Genomic DNA, 20,874 nt, shown 5'->3' on the forward strand with positions numbered 1-20,874 from the left:
GGGTGACTAGCTAGTCACAGACGTCCAGGCTGGGGGAGCTGAGGCCCAGGAGATTAATAACTACTAGTTTGCCGGGCTAGGATAGCAACATGGGCACACACAATACGGGCAGTGGGTATGAGTCCGTCGCCGTTTTGCCTGTTTCTGTCTGTGACTTTCTCCCCACAATCCCCGCACCCCAGGCCAACCCCAAGAAACGTGACTGTGGAGAGTAGCTACTAGTAGTACTGCTGGAGTCAATGGACAAAGCCAGGGTAAATGTTGGGAGAAGGGAATGACCGATAGAGGAACGTTGGGGTCTGAAGGAAAGTCACGTCGCATTCGGGGGCGCACATGATGGAGAGCCGCCTGTCGTCGGCCAGCAGCCAACGCCCGCTAGTATTTTTCAAGGGAGACATTGGGTGCATTTGCCAGGCCCTGGTCGTCTGTCAACCTGATTGTTCTTGGTTCACGTGGTGTTCCGGGAGATATCCGAGGCAATCCACAGTCTCGGTGGGTTGTTGGCACGTACAGCGAGAGTTTCTCTGCCGCAAGGAAATGACGTCGTGAATCTCCAGCAAAGCAACCTGTTTGCTGATGGTCACTATGCTCGCCCGCGAGTCCTGTTGCTCCATGGTACTCGATAGGGTGACCACCATGTAACATGGCCATGCATGCCAAGCTGAGACGTGGCTCCCCAGAAGCTGGTTTCAATTTGGGCGCCACAGCAAAAACGGATCCTGGAGCCAGGCAGGCAACAGGATTGTCTTGTTAGTAACCGTGGACACCATGGACCGACAGATGGGGCTGCTCGGGCTCAGCTACGTATGGAGCACCGAGTACGGAGTACGTGCCCGCATTCTGTTTCGTAGCGCATGGAAAATTCGACCGCGAGCCCGGCTCCTCGCCTCCGCCAGCTCGAGTTCGAAGAAGTCGATGCCCAACGCATCTTCTCAATGCAGGACTTTGCAACTAGACGAACCACCATCGGGACTTCTGATTCGACGCCACGAGGTCAGCCTCTTGATATCGAGGTGTCCCGAACCGGCGACCTGTTGCTTCGGGTCACTCCCCGAAGTGACCCCCTTCTTCCTCCTGCCGCCGGCCAAGGCCATCCATCCAGCTGCAAGGGACGGGACGCCCTCGTTCCTGCACCACAATTTTTATTCTGCTGCCTGATCAGGGAGCTCGAGTACGTAGTGCAAACCGAGTTGCCACCAGATTAACTCATCCAATCAGACGACACTGCTGGCGTGAGGGCGCGGTGGCACAAGCGGCAGTCTGAGTAGCGCCTCACGGCACGGCACCGCCGTTTTCGACAAGGGTCAGGAAGAGTCCAATCTCTGGGGAAATCGATCAACAGTTTCCCATGCCAGCGTCGGCGGCCGAGCCGTCGTGCCAGTCAGGCAAAATTATCCGTGTCGTGACAACGAGGCCCCCCTGTCGGGGAAGGTGATGGATGAGGCGAAGAATGTGTCCGGCCAAAGGATACCGCTGGGGCCGCCAGCCGGCACCTCGACTCGCAGAGTTCCTGCGAAGAGAGAGGGGCGGGCACGATCGAGAAGGCCGCCGGCATAACGTTGGACATGTAAGGCCTGTGGCGATAGGAACTGAAGATTGACAAACAACCACGTGACATGACCGTCCCGAAAATTCGAGAATCGCGCCGCTCCATCGGGGCAGGAGCCAGGGCCGCTTTGGGATCGCCACGTGACGCACATACATGCATGCAGACTGGCCGCGAATCCATCCATCATCGTCTGTTTTTACCGGATACAGATGAGACGGAACATGGCGGTTGGCGGCAGCCCCAGACTCGCGGCACGCAATGATTGTCTTGTGTCTCGCATGACAGCCTAGGGCAGCAGCAGACACCAGTCCATGTTGCGATTGGCGACATTTGACACGACACACGAGGTCAGTCAACCCACGTTGCTCTTCCTCCCACGTCACTCGGCCTGCTGTAGATGCAAGGCAGTTCTGAAACGTCCACTGGCTCTAGATGCCGACTCTTACTCGCATGCACGCCGCCGAGGTGAATAAGTCGCAGCACCGCTGGTTGAGTGACACACACACGAACACCACGACGAAGCGAACTCCATCGGAGCCGCTACGGAGTACTTTGCGCCGCGAGTCGGACTCACAAGTCTCGCCAGTAGTCGTTGTCGAGCTGCCGTGAGCTCCAAATTCCAAGACAGACACAGACACGACGTGTCTGGCCTCGTTGTTTGCTGCGCCGCGCCCCATGTCTAGACAGCAGTGTCCGCCTTGGTCGCCTGCAACCGGAGCCATGCTGATTGTTTTAAACACCCGACGGCGTCTTCATCAAACCAAAACGTACTCCTGTCCATAGCAACTCCAGTCGTGGCAACCATAGGTGCAAACCTACATGGGTCGTCTCACAGCAACTTGCTGACGGTTGGAGGGAATGCGCTGCTCCACCACCTCATCGGCCGACCTCGAGCAGATAAACAACGGGTAGGTGCATGCCAGTAGTACTCACGAGACCGGCCAATATAAGACAGTGCTCAACCGCCTCATCCTCCGGCCGTGAATTGAGTTTGGCGGCGCCGGACGCCACAACGCCACCGCCCACCGACAACTGTATCTGGGCTTGCATATTCTGTCCAAAAGACGATTGCAGTTGAGCCGCACGCTTGGCCAGCCCGGTCTAGTCTGCGAAACGTCCCGCACAGAACCCGGCTGTAACTTCCTTTCGTTGGAGGATTACCTACTGTATATCCCTGAAACCGTACAATACAGCAGGTGCGGCTGGGACGTATAGGATGGCGCTCCTCATCGGCTTTAATTCCTTAAACTTTTTTCAACCCCCCTCACCAAGCTTTTGATAATGAGTTCTAGATGGGCAGCGACATTTCCCAGTGCCCATCGACTTGAGCTGATGTTGTTGGCTTCGCAACGATTTCTACAATGGATTACCTGTCAAGTAACCTGGCGCATACGACGTTAGATCAAACGGGCCATGGTTGATTGCCTTTTCCCGCTTTGAATCCCATTTAAATCCTACTTTCTTTGTCTTCATTTAGGAGCCCGCGTGGACAAGTAGATGTCGCATAGAAGCGTCCGTCCAAAAAATCCCATCCGCAGCTGGCGGGAGAACCACGGATCACGTCGGAGGAGGGGGACAGAGTGGCAAGAATCACGGAAGCTGGTAGGTAGGTTTGATAGATAGATATATGCCTAGGCCTAGCTGATCACAGCCAGCTATAGTATATTTTGTAGCAATATTAAGCTGTGTACCGACGACGCAACGCCGTGTTTGGCGGTGCACCGCTTCGTTTGTCTGTATGTATGCTGCCTACGTGGTTGACCCAGCGTGGCCATGCTGGCTGCTGGAGATGCAGTGGTGTTCCTTTGCCGTGGATGTATAGATGCATGCCCCGTACATGCTTGCTTGCTTGCTTGCTTGGAGGTGTGGTTCCTTCTCATCAAGCCCGGCATGCCCGTCGATCAAATCGAGATTTCATCCAAACCATCACCACAGCCGTGAACCATCAGGGATCCCCGTGTCGAGGACGCCGAATTTTTCAGTCAGAAGCCCCTCAAATATTTGCGTCTGTGCTGTTTGGACTTGGAAAGCCGCCCGGCCGCGCTGACGCTAATCGTGGAGGAGAGGCCCCGGTGCATCACAAACACAAACCTCAACTCTGATGACCTGCCCCAGAAACGTTGTCCTTGGCCAAGAGCCCATTGCGGACGTGGCCCTGGCCCAGGTGCGACCTGTAGGCCATGGACAGCCGGTACACGCCCATGCCGCTGTGCCCATCATGTACATCGTGCCTAGTCAAATCACCCTGCGGCATACGATGTTGAGAGAAAGCGTGTGTCTTTATTGTCTGTACAGGCGCGCCAGCTCTTACAAGAAATCCCCAACGGGCACACAAGACACCCCTGGCATACCTAGTCCAACACTTGGCTCTAGACACGTTGACACGCAGCTATTTTTTGCACATCTACACAGGACGACGGCCGTGTGCGCTAGACAACGCGATACACAGCAATTGTACTACGTAGATTCACTTTCCTTTCCACTGCTCCACTGCTCCCGAGATAGAAATATTAAACCAAGAGAAAAGAAAAAGACCCGATACTCGGTGTCGTAGTATCATGGTAAATAAACACAAAAATAGTGTCACCAGAATAAGAACTTGAAGAAAGTCGCCAGACAGTGCTCTAGATTCCACACAAGAGTGTTCCAGGCACGCCGGGTAAAAAGTCGCTGGGTTGTCGGGGCCGACACAGGCCAGCCCGTCGCATAACTAATAGACGGCATTCTATACGGTCAGGTGCCGAGCAACGAGCCACAGGTCTACCAAGAACGTCCACGAGGAAAGAATCCACACTAGCTCCGCGGAAGCATTCTTGATAAACACCGGCGTTCGTCACGGCCTCAAAAGTTGGCCGGCATCAATAATGCAACATTGAACATGGCCAGGTCCTAGCCCACATAACAATTCGAGAATGATTCTCCCGGGGGTATCGAAGTTGAAAGGCAAATGGCAGCAAATGGCATAGATACGATGATGATAGCAACAAAATTCCAGGCGGATATGACCTCTTATTAGTTCCAGCCCAGCGAGTTCTCTGCGGCGACAGGGGCCGAGATGTTGGCGGTGCGTGGGGAGTGGCCCCCACTGGCGTGCGAATTCCGGCCTCCAGTGCCACCATAAGTCGAAACATCATGACTCAGGAGAGCACCACCCATGAGGGCGGAGCTACCATTGTGGCTCATCTCAGGCGGACCTTGGACGCTGTCGATGGAACTGGCTCGGCGATGACCCTGTCGCTTGCGCTTGTAACGTCGAGCGACGATGAACATGGCAGCACCATACAATGCACTGAGACCAACGGCTGCAAAGGCAATGCCGGCAGTGGTAGCCTTCTGCCTGGAAGTCTGGTCGCTTTGGTTGCCAGAGCCAAAGGCGTCGTTGTTGTGGTTGTTGTTGTTGTTATTGTTGTTGTCATGGCTCCCGGAACCCGAATTTGAGCCCCCATCACCGCTTGAGGTGCCAGGACTCAGGTCTCCCGTGAAAGGAGTTAACCAAGCTATCTGGGCTGCGAGCTGGTCTAGCCAGAGTATTTCGGTGTGGTAGATTGCACTGGTGGGTATTGACAATTCAGTTTGTAGCTGCGGAACCCATTTTTCGGGGATGTAAACCTCGGCAATGGTCTGTAGCCAGCCAGCTTCCGTCTTGGCGGGCACTAGCCGGACAACGCTAATCTGATCGATAAAAGGTTTGTACTGGTCAAGGATTCGCGGCAGGTCAAGGGGTCGCGGCTGGGCAACGACTTCCGGCTGGGCAAGGATCTGCGGCAGGGCGAGGATTTCCGGGAGGAATTTGAAGATCTGAGAGGCCGCGTTGGAATGTTGGGCAACAAACTCATAGTTGAGCCCGTCTCGGAAGCCAGCATGACAGAGAATAGTATTCTCGTGCGGCACTTTTTTGGTATCCTCACCGTCAGGGTTTATAGCCTTGGGTATCGTACTCGGCAGGGTCTGTGACGAAGTGGCGGCTGGTCTTCCTGTAGGCATCGAATATGAGAACGTCGTGGGCGCGATAACAAGGGATGTTGGAAGCCAGTTATTTTCATCCGAGGATGACAATGTGGCAGTGGGTCGAATGCTAGTCACCCCAATGTCGCTCGTTGTCGGCACAGCAGTTGTTGGAGAGTCAGAGTTTGTGGTTGCAGTGACTGAACCTGGTGTGGACGTAGATGTGTCCACGATCACAGGTTCGTCGTTCGTGGCGGTACTCGACGTTGTCGGTAGTGACGTGGCAATGCTCGTGGGCGTCATAGTCGCAGACGTAGTCCCATTGGTAGCAGGGACGTCAGTTGCGGTGGGAGCATAAGAGGTTGTGCCGGTCGTGGTCGAAGTGCTGTTGACAATGGGAATATCTGTTGAAGTGACAGTCGGGAGATTTGTCATGCTGGAACCAGACGACGACGCGGAAGTTACATGCACTTCGGTGGAAGTCGCGTTAGGCAGCGGTCTGTAGTCCGACGTAGTCGCTGTTGCATCTGGAATTGGGAGCGAGGTCAAAATGGGGAGCAAGCCAGTAGACGACTCTTTGGTCACGGCAGGTTGCGTGGTAGAGTTCTGCGCAACGGGTTGCACAGTGGAGGCAGTGCCTTTACTCGACTGCGAAGTGACAATTGGCCCAGGAGCGTCCTTCGTGCTCGTGCTATCGGGGCCAGGCGTGTCCTTCGTGCGCTATCGGGGCCAGGCGTGTCCTTCGTGCGTTCTTTCGGGGCCAGGCGTGTCCTTATTTGTGGAAGTGCTTTCGGGGGCAGGAGTGTCCTTCTTTGTGGTCGTGCTTTCAGGGCCAGGTAAAAGGCTGCTAAGCAACGTGCCAACTGGATTCAAGATGCCACCGCTTGTGCTAATAGGAGTCACATCTGGTATAGGGCCGTTCCCAATGGTCGGATTAGCCGAACTATGCTTGTCGGTGAGCTCATCCGTCGTGGGGGTGTTGTTTGTGCGAGGCGGATCACTAGAAGTCATGACAGGAGGCTTGGCTATCGTCACAGGCGTGCTCGTAGACACTACCCCCGTAGGACCAATGATAATACCAGGGTCGGTTGAGGACCTTGTGTGCGAGATGGGCTTTTGTTCCGACTCGGTGGTCTTTGTACTGGGCAAAACGGTCTGTTGGGGCAAGCCAGATCCGGACGGCCGGCCTACTGGAACGCTTTGGTGAGGTTTCTCCGTCGTTGTCGACCCGTGCGATTGATCCGAGCCCAATATGTCGGAGATGAGGTCGGTGAGCAAATCCCCTCTAGTGGAAGACGAAGAAGGGGTGTGGGTGGTGGTATGAGGCATCGGCTGGTGCCTGGTGATGGTAGAATTCTGATATTCTCGCTTGATCTCTCGCGGAAAATAGATGCGTGGATGCTCTGGCCGGACGGCGGCTGCCGTTACTGCCATGGCCACGGCCGATGCCAAGGCTAGTTGTTTGGCGTACATGATTGCAAGTTGTACTTGGCCGGTGCAGATTAATAGTTGTCTTGGTCGACGGTATTCGTACAGGAGCTATCTGCGCAGAGCAGGCGATGCTGGCTTGATTGTGAGTGTCAAATTCCGATGGAAAAACATGACGGCCTGGGTCAGAGTAAATGCGTACTGTCAGGAATGGATAGAACGAATGTAATTGACTGAATTATCAACGAGTGTAGTCTAGGAAAGACGTCAGCCATCGTTTGATCAACGGTCAGTAATGTCTTGCTCGCCAAGGCTAATCGACCAGGCTTGCAGCGGATGTCATGGAGGATGGACCGGTTGTGTAACTGGCCAAGCCAGAACAATCGTGGTGTGAAGCTGTCCCTGCGTTGTGTTGGCCCACTTACGTGATATTTTCGTGGTAGGATATATACAAGATTTGATAACGAAGCAATGCTGGCAGGCCGTGGCCGGAAATGAGCGACTAGACGATATTAAATTCGTTCAGACATTCAGCAGAATAAGCGAGATGTTCAACACGTCCGTGGCGTCGTCGTGAGGGCAAGGGCATTGGGTGGCGTGAAGACAGAGATCAGTCCTCAGGATGCATTTGTCGCCCTCTGCCGCCCCAGAAACCAGAATCCGAACGGCTCTTGAGGGGAGATGCGGTCAAAGGATCGAACGCGCGAGGGGCGGCGCGCGAGGTTGTCGTGAGTCGCAGCGAGACGAAGACGACGTCGCCTGGGAGCGCGGCTGGGATGGAGGGCGAGGAGGAGTGAGGTGATAAAAGGAGGGAAGTGAAGGGTGACGGGTGACGGGTGACGGGTGACGGGTAGAGGCGCCCAAGAGGGGGGGGACGGGACCGAAGAAAGACCAGGCCGGTAGGCAAGGGGCGGCGGCCAAACAGAGAACCGGCTGGAGGGTCCAACGAACTATTACCGGGCGGCTGGCCGGGCTCTGGTGCGTTGCGGAGTACGTACCGAGTGGCTTTAGCACAGAAACACAGACATGCTTGGGCGTTGGGGAGGCGCACTTGCTCAGTAGTACTCCGTACGTACGGAGAAGCAATACGCCGGATCAGTCCGACCTCAGCACTCAGCACTCAGCACCTGGCGCTGCGCTGCGCTTGGTCTGGTGCCGGTGCAATTTCAGCGGCCAAGTCTGGGCAACTTGGCAACCTTGGGCGAGGAAAATAAATGAGAAATGGTTGCGCGTACCTGAGCCGCTGTGGGCTGAGTGGGGCCAGCGCCAGACCCCTGTCGCGCACACGCAGCAGCAGCTTTTGTGGAGCTCGCAAATTGCGAACCCAGGTGAGGGCAGGCGCATGGGGCACGCGGCGATGGGAACATTGCGCCTCCACCCCACCCCTGCCCGACAGGGCCATTACATTGCAGGGGTCCTGGGGGGATGCTGCCAGAAAGGACCAGATGCCCCTAGGCTTTTGCCCCTTGGCCAATCATATGGCATCATCATGTCTCTTATGTGAGGGGGGCCCGGACCCCAACGCCATGCTCATGCCCAGATTTAGAAGTGCGAGGTGCTACGGAGCACGTAGTAGGATTAGCTACCACGGCGCGGTCATTCAAATTGCGTCCGATGGGAGGGAGGGAGCCAGCACGTTCAGGCCCCGAAACCACGGCAAATCCGACATATAGGGCTCCATGTCTCCGAGACTAGGGAGCAAACCCTCGACGGCGGACGCGTACGGAGTAGACTCGTGCGTACTGAGCGAGTCTGCGTCGATTGACTCTGGAGTCTGGATGGGCTGTAGCCTGTAGGGAGCAGCATGCCATGCCGCGAGCATGACGTGACCGCGACTAAAAGGCACTTAGAGTCAAGTTCTGTCTCGAGCTGTCCTGACGGGTGGGGTGTTCCTCATCATTATTACGGAGTATCGTGTCGATCTCATTTGCGGAGCAACTCCGCACGAGTGCAGCTTGACAAGTTATGTACGTATAGAGCATGTGCAGGCAGAGCATCTTGCACAAATGTCGGTCGCATCACACTCAGCGCCCTGTCCGTTTGGCCTGATCGAGAATGAGCACTCCGTACTGAAGTACCTCGTATTACTCCGTGGTCTGTACGGAGTATGTGCTTAGCAAAGAGTAAGTATAAGTACTAGTACATGGTTTCTGGACACAGTACTCCGTATGGAGTGGTACTTCTAGGACGCCAGGCGCCGCAGGACGTACAAAGGAAACGTGAGCCTCTTCGATGGGGTTTACGGCCACGACAAGTTTGCTCCTTAGAGGGGGGCGGGAATGTTCGAGACAAGCTTTTTTTCGAATGCATAGCACTGGAGCTAAATAACAAACAACGACGACGACGACGACGACGACGACGACATGGCGGTCTGGAACCGGGTGCTCCGTAATCCGTGTGCCGCCGAGGAATGTACGTGCTCACGTACCGATACAGTCATAGGCCATGAGTATGAACGTTGAGGACGGTGACGGTGATTATCTCACTTTGCTGCAGGTACCTGAGCCGGTCGAGGGCTCGTTTCAAGTGTTGGGCCTGGCCACTCGTCCAGTCTAGCGTGGGGGGAGGAAAACGACAAAGAAAGGAGGGAAAAAAACTGCCGCATGTGCAAGCATGCAGGGGAGTTGCATGACGGTGAGCCGGGCAAGGTCTAGTGCGTAGTACAGAGGAGTAGGGAGTCCGTACTCTGCACAAAGAGCAAACATTAAACATCAGGCGAGAGACGCCGACCGCACGAGTGTGGTTTTTTTTTTTGCTTTAAAACACACACACACACACACACAGACAGAGAGAGAGAGAGAGAGAGCAAAAATAAAACAAAAGAGTAAGCACGGCGGCTTGGACTGGCAACAGGCTGGCATGCACTTTTTCCCACCCGCCTCAACACGTATAATTATCCATTTCCACGCGGTACTCTGGACTCCGTACCGAGTGGTCGTTCGGCAGGTCAGTTGGGGCGAGGCTCCTCCATGGTGCGACACAAGCCTGTCCTGCCGGGGGCGTGGGTGACATTAGATTGAAACCCCGCTCACGCTCACGGTGCGTCCATACCAATCAGTGCGTCGAGAACAAGGAGTTCAATCTCCTTGTCCCTGAAGCTGGGCAGGCCTGGACGCCACGGCAGGGGCATCTGACCAGGATCCAGGGGATGGCAGGCATCAGGCTGAGGGCACGGAGCCAGGGGCCAGGGGTCAGGGGCCAGGGGCCAGGGGAGCAGTCATGCAGCATCCCCGCTACCACTACGTACCGAGCACCGCCAATAAGGCAGTTCTTGCCACTGGCCAGCTGCTGCATAGGCAGCACAGCATCCGTCCAGTCCAGTCCAGTTGTCCCCTTCTCTGTCCGTCCGACGCAAAGCTCAGTTGCTCAGTTGCGGACTCGTCAGACAGCACGCCCAAAACGGTCAGTGGCAGCACGTCAATAACTCCGTACTCCGCGCTGCGTGTTCGAGCGCTCCGCCCCGCAGAGTCCCCGACGTTTCGTTGGCTCGTCTGTCTCATCCGCACAAGGAGGGGTGCAGCCGCGTACGGAGCACTCCGTACCGTCCCCGTGCAACAAACAATAAATAACGGCCGGGTTACGGAGCAGTCCGTCCTCCCTCCGTACACCGTAAGCCACTTGGTGACTGGTGACTGGTCAGTGGCGGCTGGTGGTACAGAGAGCGACGCTCCGCTAACGTGCCCTCGTGCTTGGCCGTCCAAGGTTGGCTTCTGTGTGCGGCGGCGGCGGAGGAGCGCACAAGGTCAAGACAGCCGAGTAATTGATGTGATGGCCCAACGTGCATGCCGCCCTCGTGCTGTTGCTCGTCATTGTAGACAGACAAGCCCTGATATCATGTCCGCAACGCCACCGAGCAAAAGTACGTGCCTGTGCCGTGCTGTGCTGTGCTGTGCTGTGCTGTGCGTGTAAGGGACGAATTGCCAAGACCCGCCGCACCGTTGGCATCTCATCTGCGACCAGCACCAACGACTCCGACTGTGTATTCCCGTCGTCGGTCGATCGATGCACCGCTGACCGGACACGAGAAACGAGGCTCCGCTGCCTCAGGTTGGAATCCCAAGACGGCACCAGCACACCAGCACCGCTTCAGCCCAATCAGCCACACCGCCGGTGGCCGCTGCTGTCTGACCGTTTGTTTCTCCCGCACTTGATGGGCAGGGATGAATGGAAACGTGCTCGGCGGAATGTGGCATTGCGATACGATACTACTAGTACTAGTTCTACTACTCCTCCTCCTCCCAACTCCCTTCTTCTTGGCTTGCATCTGGGTGTCGCTGGTCGGACGAAAAAGTCCACGATCCAAGACGTCAAGGCGGATGCGAGGGAAACCGCCCATCACGTTTGGTTGGGCACATAAAAAGTAATACATGCGTACGTATGGCATGTTCTGCGATGAGAAAAGTGGCCTTTGTTCGGCCCCTGTTATGACCGAGCAACTATTATTAACTTACATGCTCCCTCCGTACGCGAGCCTTCTTTGACCCTTTAACTCGCATTCGCCAGGCCCGCCGGCGCCCAGTGCTTATCAAGTAGTACTGCGTACGTAGTTGCCTGGGGCCGTCTGCCAAAAATAACACCGTCCCTGCTCGTCAATGAATCTCCGGGCCCTCGACTATGGACCATGCATTATTCATTATTGCATGTCTTGTCTTGGTCGTCGGCCCCTCTTATCCAACACGGGCTCGGCGTTGCCAGACAATGGGTTCCGAGTCCCTGACGGGAGAAAAGAGAGGTAATCTTGAAAACCCAGCGATGGCATCAGCCATCACAGAGTGCCAGCCAACCCCTGTTCTTCGTCTGGTCTCTTATCTGTGCGGCTTCCACCCTGGCATGCCACGAATCCCGTCTGGACAAGAAATCATTCATCTTTACTCCGTACTACGTGACGATGCATCTAGTATGTAGTCACCGTGCTGATTACGGCGGTGCCGTCTGCGCCTCGTGCCGAGTTCTGAGAGATGTCTTTACAAGCATTTCGTGGGGCCTTGTTCAGCAACTTATTGAAGTTGGAGAGTCCACAGGAGACAAGAGTCAAGACAACCTGGCAGACAGTGGCTCTCGGGTAGGCACCCTTACACATCGAAGCTGACACGCGGCAGATAGTTACATCCACGACTTGGCCCGGCAGTGCTGGACCAGCACAGTTGCCAAGCCTAGGGTAGGCCCGCTGTGGGCGGCGTGCCAGCCGGCATCAGGTGGTGGTTAGTCATCAATTCATCATACTTGGGAATTGGGCGCGGCGCAGTCGATCCGCGGCCGTTGGTTGGCGCCGGCGCTAAAACGCCAGTTGGCCGTTCCGTTCGACTCCGCTGATCTCCTAGTCAGTCGTCCGCCGACATGGAACTGACCACATGTCTTCACGCGACAATCCAAAACCGCACGAGGCACAAGCCGATGCTCGGCAAACATCCCTAGCAACTCCTCGCAGCCATGGCGCGTAGGCAGCATCTCGTCCTGGTGGTAATACTGGCCATTGTCGCCCTCCTCGGCATCACTTACATCCACTCTGCCAGCCTGGTGCCCCGGCCTGCAGACTTATTCAAGCCCGACCGCAGCGAGGACGTTCCCTCGACGGCCGGCGGCGAAGAAGAGCCCCCGGCCTCGACCGGGTCAAAGTCCGGCACTGGATTCGACCTAGGCGCCGTTCCGGATCTCTCAAAGGGAGATTCCATAGCGCCGCCGTTGGAAAATGCTACAAAAAAGTCCGTCTCCCCCGCCGCCCCTTGCCTGTACGCCTCGCACAACCTGTCCCTTGTCCTGACCGCTGTCCAGAGCCGAACTCGGCCGCGCAACTTGGAAGTTCCTCCACACAATGGTTGCGCGATTCCCGGAAAAGCCCACCGACAGCGAACGCAAGACCCTCGAAAGCTTCTTCCACGTCTTCGGTCTCCTGTACCCCTGCGGCGACTGCGCCCGCCACTTCCGCGGGCTGCTGCAAAAGTACCCGCCGCAGACGAGCAGTCGCAACGCCGCCCAAGGGTGGTTGTGTGCTGTGCACAACCATGTCAACAAGCGGCTCAATACTGACGGGCAGCATCCGCAGTTTGATTGCACCAAAATCGGAGACGCCTACGACTGCGGCTGCGGCGACGACAAGAAGGACACGGACGAGGGCGAAGAGGACGGCAAGAAGAGCAAGGTGACGAGGGCCGAGCGTGGTCATGTCGCCGCGCCGTGGCCGTGGAAGCAGTGGACCAAGGCTATCGAGGGATTATAGGATTCGAAGCCTGCTCTTTTTGGGATATGCTCTTTTGGCGCCGCTGCTTTTTGTGATATAGCAATAGAGGTACTGTTTTTGTGGTCAGTCATTAGATTTACTTTTGCATTGTTGAAACGAGGGCCAAGGCGCAGCAAGTAAAACCATTCTTCCAGCGAACGATCCAGACGGTGACTTTGCTGCCGATCCTGCAATTTGTTCTACTAGTATCAGACTAGGCCGGCCCATCAGCCCGTCACCCCAATCACGTGTCGCATCACGTGACCAAGTCCATCGCTGGTCACGGCTGCGCGTTCCCAGAGCTGCCTGAGCTACCTACGTCTTAGCTCCATGATCAACACATTAAACGCCGCTTCGCCGAACCACTCCCTGCCTCAACCCGTCGTCGGAGACGACACGAACTGGAACGGACAGAAAACTTGTGTCGAGATATCACGAATCATGGAGTTCGGCCACAAGGGTGTATTGAATGAGGGTGAGCAAGCTTGTCCATGAGACGGAGCGACGGAGCTGCACCGCGAGGCGCACCCAAGCGGACGACATGTGAAGCTGATGCGGTTGAATAGATGGCATCCACGTCGACATGGACCGTCTCAAGAAGGGGGAGGTGAAGTGAGTAGCCCTTGCCGAACGCTCAACTTTATCTTGCAAGTCTGATCTGACATCGCTTCCAGCTTGGGAACGTCAATGTGCGAGCTACTCCTTCGATCCTGATGGTTCCAGCAGTCTGACATGTCGTAGCATGGCCGTCACGTTCAAAGATGGCGTCATCTTAGGTACGTCTCAAGATGGCCCCCGTCACAGACGTCGGTGAATGTGCTCACTGAACCTTGCAGGCGCCGACTCCCGAACCACGACCGGAGCCTACATTGCCAACCGCGTGACGGATAAACTGACCAGAGTACACGACACAATCTGGTGCTGCCGATCCGGCTCAGCGGCCGACACGCAGGCCGTCGCCGACATTGTACAGTACCAGTTGGGTCTGTTTGCCATGCACAGCGGCAAGCCTCCCATGACGCAGACCGCTGCGTCAATCTTCCAGGAGATTTGCTACGCCAACAAGGATCGTCTATCGTAGGTCATCCCGACGGCCGGCGCTTGCTGGGGTGCTGGAAGCTTATTGACGATTATCTGAACAGCGCCGGTCTCATCATCGCCGGTTGGGACGAGCGATTCGGCGGCCAGGTGTACTCGATTCCCCTGGGCGGCTCGCTGCACAAGCAGGCGTATGCAATCGGTGGCTCTGGCTCCACATACATCTACGGCTACTGCGATGCCAACTGGAAAGAGGGCATGGAGAAGGACGAGGCCGTGAATTTCGTCAAGGGTGCTCTGAGGGAGGCCATTAAGTGGGATGGCAGCTCAGGCGGTGTCATTCGCATGGTGGTATTGACCAAGGAGGGTGCTGACCGACACTTGTATTTGCCCGACACTGACTACAAGGTTCGACATGATTAGAAGGGGGGGGGGCAGAAGAGGAAAAATAAAAAACAAATAAAAACAAAAGGGGCAGGTTGATGTCCGGTGGACGGCATTGCTCATGATACGGGATCGGGGATGTGAAGAAGCAAGCCCACTGGACGGTGATTTGAGCCTACGATAGACAGACAGAGTCGGCGCTTCTGTATAATAAGTAGAGTCACGAGCAAGAAATCGAAACGCAAACCGCTTGTGCATGGTCCTGAAACAAAAGAGCCAATACACCCTTGGCAGGGCTTGTGACTCGGGTACGAGAACGGGCCGTGGGTCGGCAGGGACGGGCGACACAACATGTCAGCTTTCTTTCGCAAGTTGGATGCGGAATAGCGGTGAAGATGGAACGAGTGAGGTGGTTGATAACGTCGAGAAGAGTCAGGGATATCCGAAGACCGAGGGTGATAAGGGATTGGTTTCTTTGAAACAGGTCAACCAAAGGGCAATGTCACACCATGTCCCTTATCCACGGTGCTTCTCGTGGGGCTGTCCAATACGTCCGCGTTTGAGCATGGCGATGCCATGAGTTTGTGCAGGCGACATCGACGAGCTTATACACACGGATCATGCGACAGGCGGTCAGCCACCGAGATCAGACTACATCGACACACACCGACTAGGCGAGAGATTTGTCCAGACTAGCTTGTTACAGATATACCGCTCAATTGTCAAATTCTTCGGCTCCCGGTGACACGTGGTCGGGACGAGGTGCATGAGGGTTGGACAGGGGCGTACTGGCTGCGGCCACGGGGCTGGGTTGCACTCACTTGCATCGGACATGGTGAAATGCATACTCCGTACATGATTTTGAGCGGCATGGTCGATGAGATGGTCACCTGGTTGGGGGCGCCGAGCGGCAAGCTTCTACCGTGGCACGCCCGTGGCACGCCGAAGGTTGATAGCATCGTCGTCGTCCTTGACCATGAGCCGTTGCTCTGGTTCCTTGCAGTTCGTAATACCCGATCACTCCGTAAATTGAGCTGAACTGAGAAACGGCGGGTGGCTCGACAGGGCTGGAGATGAACGGCGCCGTGGCTGGCCTGGTCGCAGCCTGCGTTGAGGAGGCCTTGTTCCCCCAGGGCAGCCGAGGAGAAGGTGGAGGACGAGGGGAGGAAGTTGGGCCGTGGAGGTGACGGGCAATCTGGATGACGAGCTGTGGGGACGTGTGGGCTGAAGGGGAAAAAAAAAAAAAAAGAAGAACCGTATGTACGCACTGGCATGACTTGCATGAATGGGATGACGTGTTTCGATGTAATACTCCGTACCGGCAGAGCTGACGGTACCGCAGGACAATCAATCCATCGCGTTTCTCGAACAACTTGAAACCCAGGCAGAAAAGCCCGGCATGGGAATTCGGCCATGAATTGATGCGACAGCGGAGCAGGCAGGGCAGGCAGAGGCTGAGGCAGGGCAGGGCACGACACGACATGCCAGGTGCCGAATTGCGTCGAGCGTTCCTTCCCTCGGCTACGACCGTGGCGGCTAGGTCACCCCACGTGCGGCAAGGCTTGGCTGCGACTGTGCTAGTACTACTGCGTGTGTGCTGCGACACCCGAACACCACCAGACGGCCGTCGTCGTCCTCGGGCACGCCGTCGACGGATCAGTGGCTGTCCGATGCGCACGCCGGGTCGACAAATTGTCTGCCAGATTCACATCTTTTCTTATACTCGCGGGCCTTGATTTTCGCTGCCCGCTGCCGCGCTCAAACCGGTGTCGTCGTGACTTTTGCTGTTGGGTTCCGAGGGTCTGGTCCTCAGCTCGCCAACAAGCCTAGACACCCGTCCATCATCTGCCGAGTACCTGTATTTATCATCCACGCTGGCCTCGGTGCATTTTATCATTTATCTACACAGTCAGGATACGGAATCGCATCTCGTCAACTCTGTCCTTGCAGGACTCCGGTACTGCACTGCATCATAGCATATCAAAGTGGCGGTTGGCTTTGAGCAAGAGGGTCCCTCGCTCCTTCCCTACAGCGGCAGCGATTTGCAGGGACCTCTTTTTCGCCACCCAACTGCGTCACTCCGAGCCGTTCACTCTCTCCTCTCCTACGACGACGCTCGGTCTTGATTCTTTCGTTATACCACGCACCAGCCGATAGAGACGCTTGCATTTTCTGCTTCGCCTAGCGACGTTTTTGGTTTCCATTCTCATCATCACCGACGTCCACGAGCATTGGCGTCTCTGACTTTGGGCCGGCCGCTGGGACGTGTTTTGCTGTTTTTTTTTTTTTTTTCTAAATTCAGCGCGGCGAGAGAATTTTCAGTTCATCTCGAATATACCCGGTTGAAGGATACTGCAATTCACGATTTGCCACGGACGTCTCGTCGTTTCAAAGGTGAGATATTCTGTCTTGTATTTACGCTTGTTGGTTTTTATGCCATGTTCTCTTCCTTTTTTTTTCCTCTCCTTTTTTGCAATGGTGCATTGATGTATGCACCGCTGCTCGGTTGCGGACCGGCGCATTTGGTAGCAGCAAAGTTGCGGCCATCGTGCGCAAACAGAGCAGAGCTGGAGTCGAGCTGTTCCTGCTGGTTCTGCGAGCATTGCGGCTCTTGAACGGAGACGAGACGTACGGAGTAGGCCGTTCGTATCCTCGCCTCGACCGTTGCAGGTGTGACATGCTGCGAGATGCTGCACTGCATGGCCATGCCCGAGCGGCCACGAGGCACTCGTTCGGCTCATGGGCGAGCGCTCCGCTGGCCTGCGCCGACGTGCAACGAGACGAAGAGGCCGGCCACGCTTGTTGTGCGACAATTGGACGCCGGACTCAGACTCAGCTTGCTGCCACGCCGATCCACGCCCGGTCGATGCGACTTGGCGGTCATGGCGCCATTCATTGCCGTCTGTCCGTCAAGAATCAAGATGCGCAGTGCGTGCTGGGTTGGCTATCCATTCCTATGTCGCGTCACTCATTCCCCTCGTCGCCTCGTCCACCACCACCACTTCGAATTGGTCAACAAGTCGGGCTGCTCGCCGTGCTCCAGCGGCTCCAGCAGCAGCTCCAGCAGCCCAACCCCCCCAACCCCGTCGCCTGCGCTCGCGGCTTGTCGTCTGATCTCCGCCCCTCGGCTCGCCCATCAACTCGTTTTGGCGCCATCCGATTCCTACCACAAGTCTACAGGCCTGATCCATCTCTTGCTCCCGTCTTCCCTTACTCGACGACGACTGTTTATGACTTTCCCTTTGCACCTGTTTGTTTATATATATTTTTTTGCTCTTTTTCTCCATCTTCTGACCTCGGTTCGGTCTCAAGCTAATGCATTCGTCTCCTCTTTGCAGCCCGTCCGTCCGCTGCCCAACTCCTCTCTCGTAATAACTGCTCGTGCGGCACGCACGCTTGGGAACACACGTACTTCACGCGCCGTCTCGTCGTCCGGCATCCCCTCACCACCGCCTCAGCTGTCGTTACGATGCAATGGCCGCTTTAATCGGCGACTTGGTACCTGATGTGTCTCGATTCCACGACCTGATTGTCAATCCATCCTCACGGCAGAACCAACGCCAACACCAATCCCCACCTCAGAGCCAGCGCTCCCACTCCCGATCGCAGGCCCAAGACTCGCCTACCCGCCGCTCCTCGAGCCGCCCACGCGCTTCCGTCTCGACACCCCGATCCCAGCGACGTGACGACATTGAAATCACGGCTGCCGACAGACACATTTCGCCTGCCGCCGCGACGCGGTCCCCTACGCATCAGAGAGCACGAAAGCCAGCCGCAGCCGCAGCCGCTGCCGCGACCACAGCCGACAGCGCTGCTCCGGCAGGAGGCGCTTCCTCCACGTTTCCCTCCCCGCCGCCCTCCTCGTCGCCCCCCGTCGCCAGTGGTACCTCGCCGGTCGACGATGCAAAGGGGGCCTCGATGGCATCACAGATCGGAGATGTCGTCTCTACAGCACGTCAATCTCTGCGCCATGCCCCCAGCCTGATGACCTCGGTTGGACGGCACCAGCAACCGTCGCCACCACCCAGCCAAAGCTTCCACATACCCGACTCCTCATCATTGGCCTCCTCGCCGTCCAGCCATGTCGAGCCGAGCTCAACCCAGCAGACGTCCCAGGAGGGCCAGCAGACGGTTGTCCACCTCCGGGACTTGGCGCACATGCAAAGCCTCGCAGACGCCCAGATGCTTGGGGGGAGCAGCTCCGCGTCCTTGGATCCCAGTACCCAGATCAAGTATGAAATCAGCGGAATGCCCATTGCCGACATTATCGAAATGGTGGCTGCCCTGCTCACCAAGATCACAACTACCAACGACTTGCAGCACGACGCCATGCAGCGAAATGTTGCTCATCAGCAGCAAGCCAATCAGTCAAACGATTCATCGTCTCACATGAGCCCCCTGAGCCACTCTGTTTTGGCATTCCACGGCAAGAACGTGCCCGCGATTACTATTTTGAGCTACCTCACACGCATACATAAGTACTGCCCCACAACCTATGAGGTGTTCCTCAGCCTGCTAGTTTACTTCGACCGCATGACGGAGCGAGTAAACGAAATCGTCATGCGGAGCGAGCAGTCCAGAAGCCGGGCCGCGTCACATTCGCACAGGCCTGTGTCGTCGGGAGTAACCGCGGAAGACGCTACCATGCACGACAGTGCCCGCGATTTGGATGAAAGCGATTCGGACCAGGCCGACGACGACGACGACAACGATGACGAAATGGTAGACCGTCCCGCAGCAGCGCGTGGGCGCGACGAATCTGGACACAGCTCGACAGAATCCGAAGACCGACTCGTAGCCAACCCGGCAACATATCTCGTAGTGGACAGCTTTAACATTCACAGATTGATCATTTCCGGGGTGACGTGTGCCAGCAAGTTCTTTTCGGACGTCTTCTACACCAACTCTCGATATGCCAAGGTGCGTGGCCCCCGCAGAGCGCTCTGAGAGAAGATGAAAAATCCTACTGACACGTCCCTCAGGTCGGAGGTCTGCCGCTTGCCGAGCTGAACCACCTGGAGATCCAGTTCCTCGTCCTCAACGACTTCCGGCTTGCCGTTCCTGTGGAAGACCTGGAAGCCTACGCAACCATGCTTGTCGAGTTCTACGCACGCGAAGTCATGGCGCACAAGTCGGCGCCTCGAGCGTAGAAGCCCCGGAAATTTCGGTGTCCATGAGGCGCGGGGGACGTGGATCCCTGCAGCTAGCGGCCGTCGCATGTGTTCGAGCCGCAGCGCCGCATGGCGAGGCCTACACAGGGTCCATCTTCGATGGTAAAATTGACGACGAAGCAACCACCAAGGCAAACCAGCCGTGCACCCCCCCTCGGAGTGAACAGGTGGGATGGAACAAGAGCACGAGAACCTTGGGAACGTCGCCACACCACTATGCCAGGCTTGAAGTCGAAGGTATCAGCGCACCCACATGCTTGACGCAAGAGGCATGTATGTGCAAGACGATGATGGAAGGAAGGGGGAGTGACGGCCAAGATAAGATGGCACGGGGACAAGGGGGCTGTAGATTATACACTTTTATGCCTGGTTAGATATGGAGCGGGCAGAGCTTACGGCGCGTGACAGGGAACAGGGACAGGGACGGCACGGGCGGAAGGATGGATGCATTCACATAGGACAGGCGTACGGTGTTTCGTCTTTCGGTACTGGGAGGTGCTGTGTGGTTGGGGAGGAAGCAGGACCTTTTTTTTTTTTTTTTTTTTTTGTATGGCATCTCATGGTTTGGGGGGATGGGGCCAGGCCAAAGGGTAAAAGAAAAAAAAATAGATGTCAACGAGTTTTTACGAGGGAGACGCGTTGGTGCCAATACGGAGGACAAGACGTGCACAGCGAAGAAGGGGCCGAGTCTGGCATGGGACGAGTCGGGACGGGAGCAAGGACCGTCGGGCCATGGAGACGTCTTTTCACAAGTGTACGCGTGCAGCATGAGCAGAGGTTGAAGACGCGCGGACGCGGACGCGAGTTGACTTGAACAACGTGGTAGGCACGGTCCCATGGTGTAATACAATACACATACATGAATGAGCAAGAGGGGCTTGAGCGTCGGCGCTGAATGTGCGAGGATGCAAAAAGCAAAGACAGAGAGAGAGAGAGAGAGAGAAATAGAAACGAGAGCTAAGCAGGAATACAGGACCGTCGGGAAGTTCAAATTCGCACAAGCACAGAGCAACATAGTCAAGCTGACCTGCGAGCCGACACCGCACACCGCACACCGCACACCGCACACCGCACAGGCCAGAGAGGCAAGAGGCAAGGGGCATCAACAGGTCGTGATTCATCATGGTCATGGTCACAGAGGG

The 20,874-nt window shown here is 56.3% G+C and overlaps 5 protein-coding genes across 5 annotated transcripts; 3 read left to right on the forward strand and 2 right to left on the reverse strand.

The window, feature by feature from the left end:
* Nucleotides 1-4,561: 4,561 nt before the first annotated feature.
* MAM_01373 (uncharacterized protein) lies at nucleotides 4,562-5,929 on the reverse strand (the record flags this gene model as incomplete). The annotated part of the gene is made up of 1 exon (XM_040820172.1): nucleotides 4,562-5,929. The coding sequence occupies one exon, from the start codon at nucleotides 5,927-5,929 to the stop codon at nucleotides 4,562-4,564; it is 1,368 nt and encodes a 455-aa protein (XP_040681660.1).
* A 285-nt stretch (nucleotides 5,930-6,214) lies between these two features.
* On the reverse strand, nucleotides 6,215-6,967 carry MAM_01374 (uncharacterized protein; the record flags this gene model as incomplete). The annotated part of the gene is made up of 1 exon (XM_040820173.1): nucleotides 6,215-6,967. The coding sequence occupies one exon, from the start codon at nucleotides 6,965-6,967 to the stop codon at nucleotides 6,215-6,217; it is 753 nt and encodes a 250-aa protein (XP_040681661.1).
* A 5,385-nt stretch (nucleotides 6,968-12,352) lies between these two features.
* MAM_01375 (ERV2 protein-like protein) lies at nucleotides 12,353-13,139 on the forward strand (the record flags this gene model as incomplete). The annotated part of the gene is made up of 2 exons (XM_040820174.1): nucleotides 12,353-12,651; nucleotides 12,695-13,139. 2 exons carry the CDS (start codon nucleotides 12,353-12,355, stop codon nucleotides 13,137-13,139), a joined length of 744 nt encoding a protein of 247 aa, XP_040681662.1.
* Nucleotides 13,140-13,469: 330 nt separating this feature from the next.
* MAM_01376 (proteasome component PRE3 precursor) lies at nucleotides 13,470-14,600 on the forward strand (the record flags this gene model as incomplete). The annotated part of the gene is made up of 5 exons (XM_040820175.1): nucleotides 13,470-13,614; nucleotides 13,706-13,751; nucleotides 13,881-13,915; nucleotides 13,976-14,216; nucleotides 14,282-14,600. 5 exons carry the CDS (start codon nucleotides 13,470-13,472, stop codon nucleotides 14,598-14,600), a joined length of 786 nt encoding a protein of 261 aa, XP_040681663.1.
* Nucleotides 14,601-18,035: 3,435 nt separating this feature from the next.
* MAM_01377 (Cyclin PHO80-like protein) lies at nucleotides 18,036-19,711 on the forward strand (the record flags this gene model as incomplete). Its single annotated transcript, XM_040820176.1, has 2 exons — nucleotides 18,036-19,481; nucleotides 19,544-19,711. 2 exons carry the CDS (start codon nucleotides 18,036-18,038, stop codon nucleotides 19,709-19,711), a joined length of 1,614 nt encoding a protein of 537 aa, XP_040681664.1.
* Nucleotides 19,712-20,874: the final 1,163 nt, after the last annotated feature.

This window comes from Metarhizium album (genome assembly GCF_000804445.1).
Source record: "Metarhizium album ARSEF 1941 chromosome Unknown scaffold_2, whole genome shotgun sequence".
In the NCBI taxonomy this organism is placed as follows: Eukaryota; Fungi; Ascomycota; class Sordariomycetes; order Hypocreales; family Clavicipitaceae; genus Metarhizium; species Metarhizium album.